The 16,578-nt window shown below is 37.2% G+C and overlaps 1 protein-coding gene across 2 annotated transcripts in view; it reads right to left on the bottom strand.

Moving 5' to 3' along the window:
- The window catches only part of rttn (rotatin), a 52,099-nt gene extending 38,839 nt beyond the window's left edge, over positions 1–13,260 (bottom strand). For both annotated transcript variants that reach the window (XM_065294990.1, XM_065294989.1), the window contains exons 1-18: positions 13,124–13,260; positions 12,354–12,541; positions 11,965–12,160; positions 11,733–11,810; positions 11,002–11,092; positions 10,798–10,912; positions 9,958–10,105; positions 9,189–9,354; positions 8,146–8,330; positions 7,922–8,037; positions 6,034–6,204; positions 5,526–5,738; positions 3,585–3,697; positions 3,350–3,476; positions 1,423–1,548; positions 1,039–1,155; positions 474–613; positions 147–321 (exon numbers count right to left, since the gene is read on the bottom strand). In XM_065294990.1, coding sequence (XP_065151062.1) covers positions 147–321; positions 474–613; positions 1,039–1,155; positions 1,423–1,548; positions 3,350–3,476; positions 3,585–3,697; positions 5,526–5,738; positions 6,034–6,204; positions 7,922–8,037; positions 8,146–8,330; positions 9,189–9,354; positions 9,958–10,105; positions 10,798–10,912; positions 11,002–11,092; positions 11,733–11,810; positions 11,965–12,160; positions 12,354–12,541; positions 13,124–13,154 — 2,496 coding nt within the window. In that variant the 5' untranslated portion in view covers positions 13,155–13,260. The remainder of the gene's footprint in view (positions 1–146; positions 322–473; positions 614–1,038; positions 1,156–1,422; positions 1,549–3,349; positions 3,477–3,584; positions 3,698–5,525; positions 5,739–6,033; positions 6,205–7,921; positions 8,038–8,145; positions 8,331–9,188; positions 9,355–9,957; positions 10,106–10,797; positions 10,913–11,001; positions 11,093–11,732; positions 11,811–11,964; positions 12,161–12,353; positions 12,542–13,123) is intronic.
- Between the last annotated feature and the right edge of the window lie 3,318 nt (positions 13,261–16,578).

Raw genomic sequence — 16,578 nt, forward strand, 5'->3', positions numbered from 1 at the left:
TAAATTATATTTCTTCCCCAAAAGAAATAAACAATTACTGATGCACATTTATATGCAAGCAAAATTATAGTCCTAGGTATTTTGCCAAACTCAAAGTGATACAAAAGCATTGTAAATCAGCAGTTATTCGCAAACAGCCCAATTACCTTCACAATCGACTTATCGACTCGATTATTCAACTTGATGTCAACAAATTTATTGAGAATGAAGAGATCTGGTATAGAGGACAGCACAGAACCGTCCAGAGCTGGTCTGGAGGTCGCAGCACCTTCAACGCTGGTCAGGTGCGTCAGCAGGTGCTTGACTGCGATAGTCCTCACACTGAAAGCCCCCAAAGAAAAGCAATGAGCACAGTATGCAGCAATGGGTGGGTGGTAAAAACATGGACAAAAAAAACCTCAAAAGCACATTTAGATCAAACAGTCCGAAATATTCATGCACTTTGCCACACAGGCTGTGCACATTGAACTCACGCGTGATGCTTGGTGAACAGAAGCCGGAGGGCGGCCCGTAGCCTGACTGTCAGAGAACGCACCTCATCTCCCTTATCGGCAGATGCTTCGCTTATCAGCAACGCGCAGTTTCCCAGGACGTCGTCTGTGCATGCGTAACTCTAATATACATAAATGCATCAGGATTTACCAAGCACAGCAAACAAAAGATTCGCAAATGAAAACCCAGCTGAGCACAATAATAAACAAACACGTTATGTCAAGAGAGCATTTTACTACCGCTTTATTGACAGAACGAACCAATTACAGAGTGCCCTCAGCAAAACATGAATCAAACGTGATGACCTTGACAAGATTTATGAATATTCAACGACACCATAGTATATATGGGGGTTTAAAAAAAATAAGGAAGCTTTGGTAACCTTGTTTAAAATAGAATGTGACGTAACATTGATATTACTAGTCTGCCCCAGGCGTCTTGCAAACATGTTAATATTAGACAGAATTTTTTTCCGGCCCAGTTTGATTTAAGATTGCATTTGCGTATGTGTGTGTGAGAACAGAGAGGAAAAGAAAGACTGTGCACCTGTAATACGGGAATGACTACGTAAAGGGCCTCATTAAACCTGCTCCAGCTTGCGGCTGTCATCATCAATCGTCCTTTCAGCAGATAGAGCAGGATATCCTTGGCAGCGCAGCTCACCTTTGGATCACACATAAACTAAGTTAATGGCTCCATGATTTTGCACTTACAACAGGCTAGCTACAAATCCAGCATCTATGGTATGTCACAAAAAGCGGTGGGGCAAGGGCATTTCCAATGTCAAACATTATTTTAGCATGACCTTAATAACACATCGATGTATGGCTACATAATTTATTAACAAGCTTCGTATCTGTATACCACAGTATTCCTTCATTGTGCATTACACAGCGGTCTGCTAGAAAAAGGAAAAGCTGAATAATTCACCTCTCCTGCTTGGTCTTGAAGGCCAAACACGCTGATTTCATATAGGACGCGGGGGTGAAACAGGAAGTGCACGCCGCTGCAGATGGATGAGGCGGGTTTGGCCACGTTCTGAACTCCTAAACATTCCTGTGGGGAAGAGAGAGGCAGGATAGGGTGGCAATATTGGTGTCTACAGAGGTCAGGTGTCACCATCGCTCTATGTGGAGTGTAATAGAATGGCAAGGAAACGTGATAGTAATTTAATATATTGCACACATACACACGTTATCAATGGTAACTGCAGTTTACCCCTTACATAAAGTACTGTACACCGAAATATTATATTCCCTGGAGGACATACCAGGTCATACCAGCTTAAGGTCATGTTTAACCATGGCTAGGCATGATAGTCGAGTAGTTCAATGAATTACTATTAGATTTTTTAGGTAGAATAGTAATATATAATACAAATTTTGGAATATGATAGCAATTTTAGATTTTTGCAGTGGTGCTGAAAAAAGAAAAAAAATTGGAACAGGTGTGTTTAAAGGGGGGTTCAAAGAAATTATTATGCATTCTGACTTATTAACACTGTGTAAAGGTGACAATTCACAAACTTTTTTAAGATGTAAATTAAGTCTTTGGATAAATATGTGACGTTTAGCTCAAACTACAATATAGATAATTTATAATAACATATTAAAGTTGCCACTTTTTAGGTGTGAGCAAAAATGTGCCGTTTTTGGGTGTGTCCTTTTAAATGCAAATATGCTAATGAAATTATTTTCATTCTATGTACAAGTTTCGGAAAGATTTATACGTAAAAATCTTGGTTTATTTCTTTTATTGGCAATTTTAGTGCAGGAAGTACAGTGGAAGTCCTTATATGGTCACTTTAGCCACAGCGCGCACACAAACCAACCAAGAGCAGACACGAGATCAACGTCCCCAAAAAAGTGTGTTGTTGTTGTTTGTGAGAAAAATGTAAGCTTGTTCTATACTTTGTGTATCCGGGGAAGAAGCGAAGTTGTGGGTGTGCGTTTGTTTAATGCTGGATTTGATTGAAATGGGGTGGTCCCAAATGGGTCATGTGTCGCAGACGGTAAGTAAAACTGCATCATGCATCTGCGTTTTATTGGCATAAGTGCATATAATGTAAACGACACGAACATGTAGTGAATTATAAGTTATCCAAAGATAGTTGCTTGCCCGTGATTCTCTCCATCCGCGGTATGACTCCAGGAGAACGGGATTGATCTGTCTTTAATAAATCTGAAAAAACTGAAAACTCTTTGGCTATATAACGGATGTAATACTACTGTATAGGTACTCAAGATTAACATAAGATGAGACAGCATGTGCTATGTGAACTTTAAGAATTCCTAACCACCTGATTTACAAAGAGAGTCTAACACAGTGGTTCCCAAACATTTTCAGCGTGTGGCCCCCCTTGTGTACGGTGCATTCCTTTGCGGCCCCCCAAAGTAAATTTGTGACAAAAAACTGTTCTAAAACTCAACATTTTAATAAAAAAACATTAAATTATACAAAAAAGTGGTGCTTTTGGTTAGTAGCCTTATTTTTTTTAGGTTTAATTACACAGAATTCATGATAAATTAATGTATTTCATAAAATGTCATAAAACTGAGCCCCCCCGGCACCATCTCGCGGCCCTCAGTTTGAAAACCACTGGTCTAACAAATCACTCTAATCTGGTGAATCAAGATGGACTACCTGGTCTACTAGTTTATAGACACGATGATCATATACCTAAACAATACAACATCAGCTGATATCCAGCTAGGAACAATGTACAATAAGCTACCATCAGAAGTTGGATTTGGTGCCGATTTGGGCACCAAAACTGGATGAATTTCCTCTCTTACTTTTCTACTTGATCTGCCTCAAAATAGGCCCCAGCGCCCAATTTCCATAGCACAGCTTGTACCTTCAAAATGCTCAGAGTGCAAGAGTAGGTTTCCGCCTTCACTGGGGACAGAGGATGAGATAAAAGCTTCAGAAATATCTTCTGACTTTCCGACTGCAGCAGCGGGCTCGCGTGTTCAAACTTCCACCTACGAGAGACACGATTTTTACAGATTTTCATACAATGACACCTCTACGGTAGCGGCAGACAAAACAGCAGATGTCAATGGCGGTTTCTGTAATTGTAGGTAACTCACAGGTAGGAGCAAATCTGGACGCATTCCTTGACTACCGGTAAGTGCTGATGGTATGGAAAAGCATCAGTTGCTTGCTCAGCGAGATCCAAAAGTTCATGCCAATTCTTATCACCCTGTAAGAAAGCAACAAATATAGGAAAAACAATCAAACTTTGTAATTATGAAAATGGCTGAAATAAAAAAACGTGTCATTATTTACTTCATGCCATTTTTAAAACCTGTATGCTGTTTCTATTTTATGGAAAACAAGTAACAAATTGAAGAATCTTTATGGAGAAATTTTGACAATAACAATCTTAAACTGCAAAGTGAATAAGAAAAACAGCATAAAAATAATCCACATGGCATATGCACTATATTGCAAGATTTTGAAACCATATAGTTTTGAAATTCACTCAAATCTGTCACCTCCATGGACTATTTTTATCATCCGTCTTTGTATCTTTTTCTTACTTTTGGAGCTTGGCAGCCATGGTCACTATGAACCGTCAATGTCATAGCATGAGCTACACGAAGATACTTACTATACTTATGCGTTTCATATGAAACAACTTTGAATCAATGAGAAAACATGATGCCTATAAAATAATGATGGTGCTTACTTTCATGATAAAATGTTTCCTTTAAGGTCACCTTATATGTTGTTTGAATAAGAATGAATAACGATTAATTGCGATTAATCTATAGCATAATAAAAGTTTTTGTTTACATCATATATGTGTGCGAACTGTGTATAATAACTATGTATAGATAAATGCACACACATGCATGTATATTTAAAAGTGTATATACATTTTTATATTTATGTATAATTTATATTTTTGTATAATATATAATTATATATAAAAAAAATTATTTTCTTAAAATTATACATGTGTGCATATTTATATATTATACACAGTTCACACACATATATGATATATAGATTATATATATATATATATATATATATAGATTAATCGCAATTAATCGTTATGCATCCCTAGTTTGAATATAATTGTGTATCGCCTGTGTGTGTGTACACAACCACCATGTAAATCATAAAAATCTGCAAACTTTTTTATTTTAAATCCTCATAAAACTTCAACGGTCTCATGTGACAAGCTGCTGGCATTTTCTGAGCAAACTGACATCACTTTGCGCAGGCCCCACCCCAAAACCATCCAAAGGTAGGCCATAATCACTATTTTAAAACTTCTTTACATTATTCATTACTACGCATTCATTATGAACAATGAAGTTAGGTGATTGTCTTATTAACTCTTTCCCCACCATTGACGAGTTATCTTGTCAATCCGCAATTCCGCTATTATCCATCACTTCCGCAACTTATAAAACCCGGAAGTATTGCCCTAGGGCAAACAGCCGTATGTCCGTCTAAGTTTTGAGGATCGCTCTGAATCTGATCTCTATCAAAAGTCCTTCACAAAAATGGAATTATCTCAGATTTTTTGTGTTTTTGAAGAAACCTACCCATATTTAAAAGGTGATAAAAAGAGAATTTTTTTTTAAAGCAGAGGGTCAGTTCTTTCTTTTCATATATAGTATGTTTATATATATATATATATATATATATATATATATAATATATATTTACATTTATATTTGTATTTATATATGAACATTTTCTGGGAGGCATTAAACTTTTGAAAAAATGCTGACAGGGAAAGAGTTAAAAACAGTTTATGCTTTCAGTATAGATAAAAGTAAACAGGGAGGGAAGCACAAAAACTGCACTTTTCCTCAAAATGCCTTTTCAACATGGTACTGTATAATAAATTATCTATAGGGCATTTGGACCTGAAACTTTACAGGCACATTCTGGGGACACCTAAGACATTGGCATATAAGGGTGACCTTTAAGACCAAAAAGCATTTGAAAAAGCATTCCTCTTGCAGATATCCTACAAGTAAATCGTTTAGCATATTTTCAACTATTACCTCAGCCTGTGCGTCCTTTAGAAAGGTGCATGTAGCCTCCATGCAATGAGAAATGCGAGACACTCTGCGATACAGGTTGTATCTTTCAATACAAGCCTGTTCTAGGTAAGCCACAGCTGACTCGTGTATAATAGGGTATGCCACACTGAAAGATGTATCAAGACATATGAGAAATATGGCAGCCACTGTACTTTCCGGTAGGTTCTCTCCAGCCTGTATCAAACGACAAAACAATAGGGCATAAAAAGTTAACGAGCACAAAAGTTACAAACAACACACATTAGTATACTGAATAATAAATAAATACTAATGATTTTGTTGCAACTGCAGTGCTGTACTTAAGTCTACAGCATAACTGAACAATTGACCCTTTCACACTGACTTCTGGGGTTTTTCACACTCTCATTTGTTTTAATAATGACCGTGAAGGACATGGCCATATGTCCATTCAGCGACGTCGACGTGGCTTATTAATGTCTAAGAATGGAACAGCCATATGCTCGCTCACCTTCTCCACAGGTAACAAGGTTTGCAGGAGACGGACTGTAAATATGGCAGTGCCTACGAAGACCATACTGTGGTGGATCAGAGATGATTCGAGCTGTTCAGAGGAGGTCATGCTATGATGGTAACACATAACATCTCCCAACATCTCTATACAGGTATGTAATTTCTCCCTCTGTTGCAAAACATAAAGTACACATTAGTACTACAATGATCTTATGGCAACAACCTGCCAGTAGGGGGCAGCAAGAGTCCTGTGCATTTCAAAGTAAGTAGCATGACAGGTTTTCAAGATAAAATGCCACGAGCATGCATTACAAATCAATGAGGGGGGAATCATGCACTAAAATACATATTCATGTGCATAAGGGGTAGGTTCACTTATGTGCACCCACAGAAAGCTTAACATGCATGTTTATAAACATTTCTAAAAGGCAAAAAACATTGCAGGAAGAGGCAACTTTAAAACCCTTTCGACCTACATCGTTCTTTGTATAGATTTAATGTAATGCATGTCTATGATATATTAGACATAACACTTGTGTTGTGAATAGTCATGTGTAATGATGGATGTAGGCAATGGGCTTTTTGGAGCTTCACCATGTTGCTGTTGCCCCCATATTAGGACATAACATGAAGACATTTTAATGTAAAATTATTATACATTTGGGATGGCAAGAGTGTGAATAAACTATGAATTTTCATATTTGGGGGAACTATTAGTTTAACAACAAACAGTTATAGTGTGAAATTCAAATTAAAAATAAAATAATTGCTTTTAAACACTTTTTCTCATGAAGCCAAATTGATGTGTAGGGCTGAGCAAGCAAAACATTTAATAGCAATGCAAGTCAGCATTTACGCATTTAGGAAAACCCTTGACGAGCAATTGTTTAAGTAACAAAATAAAGCTTATCCACCAAGAATGTCTATTAGCGTTATTAGATCATATACAACAGGGCCGCTGAATGCTTCCGATTGGTTGCACACCTATGAAGTAGTTCCAGATCGACTGCATTAGAGTTTCATATCACTACGCCTAGTTTAACTTAACAAACTTTAATTTATTTATTTAATAAAAGTATTATTTATTTGAACAGATAAAGCATAAATATATCTGCAAGAAATACATTGAAAAGAATTAATAAAAATTTTAAATAGAAGAAAATGAATACAATAAATAAACACTAATTGCCCGTTTTATTATTGCTTCATTCCTGATAATATAAAACTAGCACAAATTATATTATATTATAAATACCGGAAAAATGTATATATAAATACTGATAGGCCAACTTGTTCACGTTGTTATTATTATTATTGCAAACACAAATGCACGCTCTCTCTCTCTCAACGTTTTAGAAATAACATGAAGGCTTTAGATGAGATGCATGCATACAAAATATGTCCTACTTAAAGCATTTAATGGACAAAAACATGTAAAATGTCTTAAAATAAAACCTCTGAACAATGTCTTATGGTGTGGTAACCGTGATATAATCGGAATAATTGACGTTGAATTATAAAAAAATAACACATTCCGCTTCACGTCATGGCAGCATTAACACATCAGGTGTGGATTATTTTCGAAAAATTCGAAGTTCAAAGTTAATCTTACTTTCTTACTAGTTTTTTTGGATGAGATCAACAGATATGTACAGTATTAAATTGTGGTCAGTATTGGGAAAAGTTGTGACCCTGGCTTAAGAAATAACCAGTGTGCCATGATTGATGTGCGCTGATAGCTTAACATTCTACAATGACCATCTGTCAAAGTGAGTGGAGTGCTTGGGACGGAGAGGCGACAGGTGTGTGTTTGTATGCACTGATGCAGACATCAGCCTCACGGCTGCAGCTCTGCATCATGGAGGAGGGCTGTTGAAGACACTTGCCAGCTCTGTCGCAGTCAGGCTCTGCTCGTCCCACACCTCAGGGGCAACGCTATCTCCCAGAAGCCCCTGTGCCGCCGCCAGCAACTCCATCGCCCGCTGGAAAACCTTCAGGCTCTCTTAAAGCGCGAGATGAAAGAGGAAATTTGAAAAGATGGATGAAATTTGAAAGCATGTCCGTGATTGTAACGGCGCAGCTGTAGCTGAGGTTTTAAGAGGTCTCTGACCTGTCTTGATGAGAGGGAGAGCGTGCTCTACAACCGCCACGCCGAATCTAGCCAGGCTCCACTGCTGAAGCTGTAGCTCCAGTGAATCTTCCGCCTCCATCTCTGGGGGAAGCTCAAGGTGGGGCTGCGGGAGGGGAGACTGCCGGGCTGGCCCGGGGGGAAGCCCTCCCTGACTGCTGCTCCCGCTATATACAATAAAAGAAAAACTTTATGCACAAAGACGTGGATGGTTGCGGGCAACATTTGAAAAAGTTAAAACAGTGTTGAATTCCTCTTCTATATTTTTTTGTCCTCATCTTTTGATATACTTTACAGTATAAATCAAAATCTAGTAATTATGGGCTAGCCTTAAAGGGCTCCTTGATTATGATTTTTTTTATTTTAACTTCAGTTTGTGTGTAATGTTGCTGTTTGAACATAAACACAAAATGAAGGTATTGTCTTTAACAAAAATTGCTTTTAAAAAACTACATCAAGTGAGCTTTTTCCTGTTTTAGTGACATCACAAACACCACAATTTACACAAAACCTGCACCCGAGATCATGCACTACAGGAGGTGAGGCTGCTTTTTATGTTGTAGCAATGATAAGGGCAACGCTGTTTGGCTCCACTATCCAGTTAGCCAATTCCGCTAGCCAATTCATTTTGGTTTGGGTGGCAGCGTTGTTATAATGTCTGAATCTTTACATGCAGAAGAGCTCCAGCTCCTCATTTCCTTACCAACAGACAGTGAAGGCTTTCAGTTTAAATAGACCTGATTAATACAGTCTGAGACAACCGTATCTAATGGACAGAGTAAAACTCTCTGAGGGTGGAAACTATGGTTATGTTGGACTATTAGTGGGCGGGGCTTTATCAAAATGACCTCACATTGATAAGAGAATCAAAACGGCATCTCTAATGAGACTGCTTTGGTTTAATGGGTGGATTTTTTTCATCGTAGTGTGGTTGTGTTCACACACTGCCAATACACATCATGTTCAACCATGTTGTAAAAGTGAATTTTGCATAATAGGTGGTAAAAAGGAACTTTTGTATGAACCTAGAAGAGGCAGCATCCCCATCCTGGCCATCACCGCGCACCCGCTGACCAGGTCGGCCCACTACAGAGGGTCTTGGAGAACATTCCTCTGGGGTAGAGACACCGGAGCGCTGTGTTCCCCTCACCTCCTGAGAGTAGGAGATGGAGGAGTTTTGAGAAACAGGATCTAAAGGAGTGAGACAATAAGATGGATATAAAATATATTTAGTGAAATATATAAACAAACAAAAAATGTCCACACCAAGTTTAAAATTACATTTAGAAGACAGACAAATTGCTAAGCATTGAAATCATGCTAGATTAAAGGGGACATTTCACAAGACATTTTTTGAGATGTAAAATAAAACTTTGGTTTCTCCAGAGTAAATATGTGAAGTTTTAGCTCAAAATGCCATTTGGATAATTTTTTAAAGCATGTTAAAATTGCCACTTTGTATGTGTGAGCAAAAATTTGCTGTTTTGGGTGTGTCCTTTAAAATGCAAATGAGCTGATCTCTACAGTAAATGGCAGTGCCGTGGTTGGATAGTGCAGATTGAGGGGCGGTTTTATCCCCTTCTGACATCACAAGGGGAGACAAATTTCAATTACCTGTTTTTTCACATGCTTGCAGGAATGGTTTACCACAACTAAGTTACTGGGTTGATCTTTTTCACATTTTTTAGGTTGATAGAATCACTGGGAACCCAATTATAGCATTTAAACATGGAAAAAGTCAGATTTTCATGATATGTTTAAGAAATTATTTTTTAAATTGGTGTGGCTGGACACCTTGCTTGGCGGAGCGGAAGCTCGGATCCCTGTAGAAACGCAGACGACTCCTGAGGTTTCTACAAAGCTGCTCCAGACAGGTCAACGCTTGAAACGTCAGGTAACTGACATCACTATCAGTGTTTAGACTAAGAAGTGACAGAAGACTCTGGACAGGAAAGCAACAATACAGAGAAGCAGAAATTTGTTAGATTTTGTTAGTTATAAAATAGCCTTGTAAACATGCAACAACCTTTAATTAGAAATAGGGAAGCAAAATGCAATTATATGCACAGATTAACCGGAAACATACACATAAACTTTGAACTGCTGAATAGAGATTTTTCATTCAATTAGGCACTAAATAAAAAGCCACCTGATCGTGACTTTTAAGTTGTGTAATTTGTACCAGAGTGATTCAATAAACTTAAATGAATCGATCAATGAGAGTCAGAATCAGTGGAACCTTCAATTCCTTATACAAAAGACCAAAAACATTAAGAGCAAATCTTAGGAGTGAATTGTGCGAATAACTTTGTGCCTATTCAAGCATATCACAGCAGTAGGCCAATTTCATTGAGGACATTAGTATAAGTTCACATTTCTTAGAAAGGCAATCTGAAAGGTATTTGTGCCGCACATTTTACAAAAATATAGCAATACTTGTCACTTAGCATTAAACGTGCTTGTACTAAAATGAATAAGCTTATCATCATCATCATCACGCCACAGCCTAGACAAAAGACACGCTTTCAACTCAATTTCCAGTGTCACTTATGACAGCCGATAAAACCTCAAAAGAGCTTATCAGGGGTTAACAACATTCATAGAGGTAAGATAGAAATGAGACGTAAATCTTACTTGTACTGTACTCGGCCTTTGCAGGAAGATTTCTGCAGGAAAGTCTTGCATGATCACATCACGAAGAAGCTCGCAGGTGGTCCGTACTAAATTGTGGTTGTCACTTCTGAGGGAGCTAAGGATTGATCAGGTGACAGGCTATTAGACTGACAGGTGAACTAAGACAGTACTACTGGTAAAATTACACTGAGAGAACACAAATACCTTTCATTTGATGACAATATGTGTCGATCTGTTGTGTTTAAAGACAGCCATGGAAAAACTGAGAACCTCAGGCACCTTACAGAAGTACTAACTGCAAGGTAAGTTATTAAAAAAAATGTTGAGTGTTACGACCCAGATGTTACAGGGGTATAAGAAATAATATCATATCAAAAGGGGAATGAATTCAAACTAGAGAACAAGCAGGATTCAGAAAGAAGAATGCACAAGAGACTTGGATTAGATAATGCAACCAGTGCTTGTTTTACATCAGTAATCATGTATGGGTTTCTATGCCTTGCCAACCTAAACATCTGGTCATGTATTCTGTGATGTATTGCACATTGCTGGTGTGAATACTTCCAATATGTTACCAGAGCTGGCTTACAGATATTACTTTTGGTCTTACAAGGCAGTTATATTCCTTCATGAATTAATATTCATAATTATACAATAATAATTGTTCTCATTTATTTTGCAAAGAAAATTTAATAATTAAACAGTACAAACAAATAAATATTTACATTTGACTTTATTACAACTTTTTATAACAACTTTATTACAAAGCTGATTACTTTTGTGGTGGGGGCATTAAAAAGCAAGGTAAAGTGCATCTAGACAATTTTTATTTATTTAAGTTTTACCTGTTACAGGGTAAATAAGATAAATACGTTTTTTCTACAAAGTTATTGTACAAGAAAGTTATGTGATGTTTGAAAGTTGATGTCACCCACCTAATACTCTGGGGGCTGGAGCATCTGTCTGCCTTGGTTTACTGCACTGGAAATATCCCCTAGTCGACGCGTCATTTTCTGTGAACACAAAACCAACTGGAGGTGAAACCAGCACCTTCTTACTCTTTTCTACCTTGAATCAGACAGTGTGCTTATGTTCATTCAAAAAGAGTTGTAACACAGGAAATATTGATGTCTATATCTATAGAATAAAGTGATTTTTTTTTCATACCTGTCTGCAGAATGGGAACAGAGTGTGGCTGGTAGGTTGTGGTTGGCGGACAACTAGGCAGGACCTCCGGAATGTGGAAAAGCTGATCAAAGATGCTGTCTACGGTTGTACGGAGGTGCGGATCCACATTAGGTGAAAGCTGTGTTAGGAATTCGACAGCCCCTACATCCCGTAGCATGTGTGCTCCAGTTGGGTGCTTTGAAATGGCACAAAAACCCAAATTAAATACATGCCATCTAGCAGATTAGTCTTGTAAGTTTATCTCTTTGGATGTTTTCTTTAAATCTGATTTTTAATGAATAGAGCCCCTGAACAGCCCATTAAAACATAATTACCTGCCATCAGCATCTCACTTTATACAGCTGAAAATATTTAAAGCATCTTTCTACCTTTGAGAGTATACAGATCAACTCCAGCGCCTCCTCTTGCATTGGAACCTCCGGGAAATTAAACCATTCCAGTAGGAAAACAAACAACATCCTTTCCTGGACCAGATCAGGAGCGGAGATCAGACCGTGGTCCAGTTTGCTTCTGATATTTTTAAGAGCCCGAACTCTGATTTCAGACAAGGAGTGTCCTTGTGGGGAGAGATCAGTAATGTAAGAATACAGTACAATGTGACAATTTATAAAGTATGTAACAAAAAGTAAAGCAACTATGTATCAAAACAATACAATGCCTGCTGCTGTTCTGCATTATCTTTTCATAACGTCATTAACCATGGTTTGACTGAAGTAACCATAGTTTAACTAACGTATGGTATTTGTCGTTAAACCATAGCAACCACAAGTTTACTTTTGTATCACAGTAACAACTGTTAAATCATATTTGTAGTAAAAATATAATAAAATGATAGTCAATCCATCAATAAACATGTTTACTATAATTAAACCAGGGTAAGCTTTCTGAAGGTCTTTCTTGAAGTCTAAAAAGTTCAACAAACTTTGACGGATCACAGCACTTAAATCGATCAAAATACGCATGCAACTTAACATTAGCATGAATGGAAGACACATAAATAATATTACTGATTATGTATACAGACAGTTACAGTCCACAAATAAACAGCATCACTTCTCTTTAGCTTCTCAAGCTACATAAACAATGCACACAGCCGATGTCTGATACACGCTTAACATTACTAAACAAACCGTCTTACCGATTTTCTTAATAAGCGATGATAACTCCATGATCGTGTGTTTTAATCGTAAAGCAAAACGAAGTGTTTTTATTGTTTACAGTGACAGTTAAACGTCACATCCTCGCCATTAGAGCAGCGCGCGGGTCTGTTTTCAACGAGCGCGCCACAGTCAGGCACTTCCGGTATATGTCATGACACATAAAAGAGCTCCGTTTGCTTTGGTAAACATACGAACAGCTTCAAATAAACAAAAAGCTAACTTAATAAGTAAATAGTAATATTATATAGTAAGGATATTTGCAAACTGTAAATAACTGTAAATAAACTATTTTAAAATAAAAAATATATTCTCATATATAATTTATAGGACAAGTGATGTCATTTAAATAATTTGTATTAGTTTAAGCTTTATTCATGGCATTGTTTGTTTGTTTATTTATATATTTATTTATTTATAGCAAATATAATTTCTCTGGTTTTATTAAACATGTGGAGCAGTCCGTTGTTTTACTTCCCGAATTCATTCATGACATTATGGTGGATCTCATGAGATTGCTTATTGAAATTTTACTAAAGTTACTTTATTTAGTTTGCAAGTTCATACAGTCTGGGTCTTTGTTGCTCTTTGTTTGTGAAAACAATATGGTTTTTCGAGGAATAGATATGATCTACAAGATATCCTTTATTGATTTTTAGGTGGCATTTGTGCTGTCCATCTTTTACCAGTCAGAAATGTCACTGTTTATTACAACACTGATACCATTATCAACTACACTGTTTACACACAATAAAAGTAAATCTTGTTTGATACATTAAGATACATTAAGAATTATGTTTTATTTCGAATGTTATTAGTGCCAGATACATTTTTGAGACTTTATTTCATATTCCTTTCTGGCAGTCTTAGAAGCAAGATAATCTTTTACCAAACAGCAATGAATAGATAATAACTGGTGTGCAAAGACTCTGAATCTGTGGATATGATTTGCAGGTGGTATTTATTCGATGACTAACATTTTCTCACTCTGGACGATGACATATGACAACACAGTGGGATCTTCAAATGTGATAATTAAATTCAGCTAGATTTTAAAAGATAATTGTGCAGGCACAAATCTTTTTTACTTTAAAATTGTCTATGCATTAAAAGTGTTAACGAACAGGACAATGCATGTTGTTGATTATGATTAATAGCAATGTACTGCATTAAAGACTATGTATATTCATGCATTTGGCATTCAAAGCAGTATATTACAAGGTATACATTTTTATCAGTGTGTGTCTATCTTAAAAATCCTGAAACAATAACAACAATGTTGTATTGTCTCAGGAGCGCATAGCTTGTTTATATAAGAACTGGGTTGATTTCAAAAAGATCATCTACTGGATATCACAGGATGAGTTTTCCTCTGTCTATCATCAGTCTTTATATCAGAACTAAGGGCCTGTACGAGGCGGGTGAAATATGGTTTAAACACTTAAATGTTCACCATGTGCTCACCGTGATAGACCCTGCTGGTAATCAGGCTAGATCTGAGATCAGTCATTCAAAGCATTCCAGCCTGCGGAAACAGACTGCACCTTTAGATGAATGTGTCCTGGGTTCAGTATGATTCATCATCTTCACTAGTAAGCCAAAGCTTCACCATCAAAATCATCCTATTTGTCTAAAGCACCCCAGTGCTGCCGTCTCTTCCCAGAGCATTGTGACCAGTTGAAATGGCTCTCAGCACATCCCTGACCTAAAGACCTTTAGACTGATTTCCCTGTTTTATTTTCCACATGACTGTCTTTCTCTGATATGCGAAACAACGAAATGGAAGGGGATCGGTCGGTAACCTGCTGTGAGATAAAGTGCTTGGCTGATGAACCAAATCTTTCTTCCTGGCTCGCATGCATGCTCATTCTCTGACCCATTATCTCCTATATTCTGGTAACATTTTATAAGGTTGTATTTGTTAACATTAGTAAATGCATAAGCTGACATGAACTAGTGAGCAAGAGCATTTATCAATACTTGTTAGTTAATGCCAATACAAATGTGCATGCTAGTTCAATGTGTATTGACTAATGTTAACAGTTACAACTTTTTACTATTTTATTTATTACTTCTTAATGCCATTTCAGCACATATGACTAAATTCATGGTGATAACTGATTAATCTATTTTGCACAGATTAATATATAAACAAGTTGGGGCATAACAACTTAATAACCCAATAAGAATAAGCTCATCTTATTCACAATACGTATGTTAACATACTTAAGTAAATAGTGGTGGTGTTTCCTTTGCACACTGTGTATTTGATAATTGCATTCAGCTCAAGTCCTACTATAGCTGACTCATTACAAACTGTGCGGCTCCAGCTGTTTCAGGTGTAATTAATACAAACTCTCCGAGACCTTTTAAGGACTCTCCATGTGGAGCGAGCAGGGTTTTGAAGGACTTGCTCACAGATTGCCTTTCCTGCATGTTAATGGGGCGAGAGCACGCTTGTCGACTTAAAAGGAAAGGAAGGCGCACACTAAAGAGGTAAACATGATCAATCCAATAAATGACCCTGGACCGGAGACCAAGAGCCGCTATATCCAAGTAATCTCAGACAACAAAAACCCAAGTGGTCCCACCGGTACCATCACTGTCTGGCATGGCTGTAATACATGTCTTCCGCTCTACTGCAAGTGTTGGAGATATTAGGGTGGGCACCAGGGGACCTCTGACAACTGCCCCCTGCCAACAGCGAAAACAGTCAAACTGAAGGACTAAATCAACATGAGGCATGCCACAGACATATTGAGCAAATCATTTCTGGCTCATGCAGCTTTCAAACAAAATAGGAATCATACAAGATGAAAAATAATAATCTTCTGCTTGTGTCCTTAGAGGTCTCAAAAGCCAGATAGGTCAATATGGCTGTATATAAAATATCTAGTGATGGACAATGCTGCTTTTCTTCTTGGATATATCAAGTTCACAAAACCTTTTAGGGCTCTATTGCAAAATATTTTAAATAAATAAAATCTGATTTATTTTCTATTAAGTCAAAGGTAACTGTTCTTAACATCCTTTAAGAAGGAACAGGCTCTCTTCTCCTCTATGAATATAATGTGGTTTAGCTTGATAAGCACTAATAGGGGCATATAATTAGACTCTTTGCATAGAGCTTGTCTCTGCACAGAGTGCTGAGGCAGGTTCACCACATAGCATTTTATTAACTTGACAGTTTAACTTTAAAGGGAAAAACAATAACTTGCGGTGAGAGGCTCAAATTAGCCCAACAGCAGTAAACACAATTACCCACTTTAAAACAGTACTGACACTAATGAGGCCACCAATGAATTACAGTTCACATTTGATCTCCGATAGCACTGCCAGAAAAATAAAATATATAAAGACAGCCTGTTCTCAAATGCAAAGTCATGAAAAAATTTAATGTATATGTTTGTGTTTTATTACTGAAATGTAATCATTT

The sequence above is a fragment of the Paramisgurnus dabryanus genome, chromosome 22 (genome assembly GCF_030506205.2).
Source record: "Paramisgurnus dabryanus chromosome 22, PD_genome_1.1, whole genome shotgun sequence".
NCBI lineage: Eukaryota > Metazoa > Chordata > Actinopteri > Cypriniformes > Cobitidae > Paramisgurnus > Paramisgurnus dabryanus.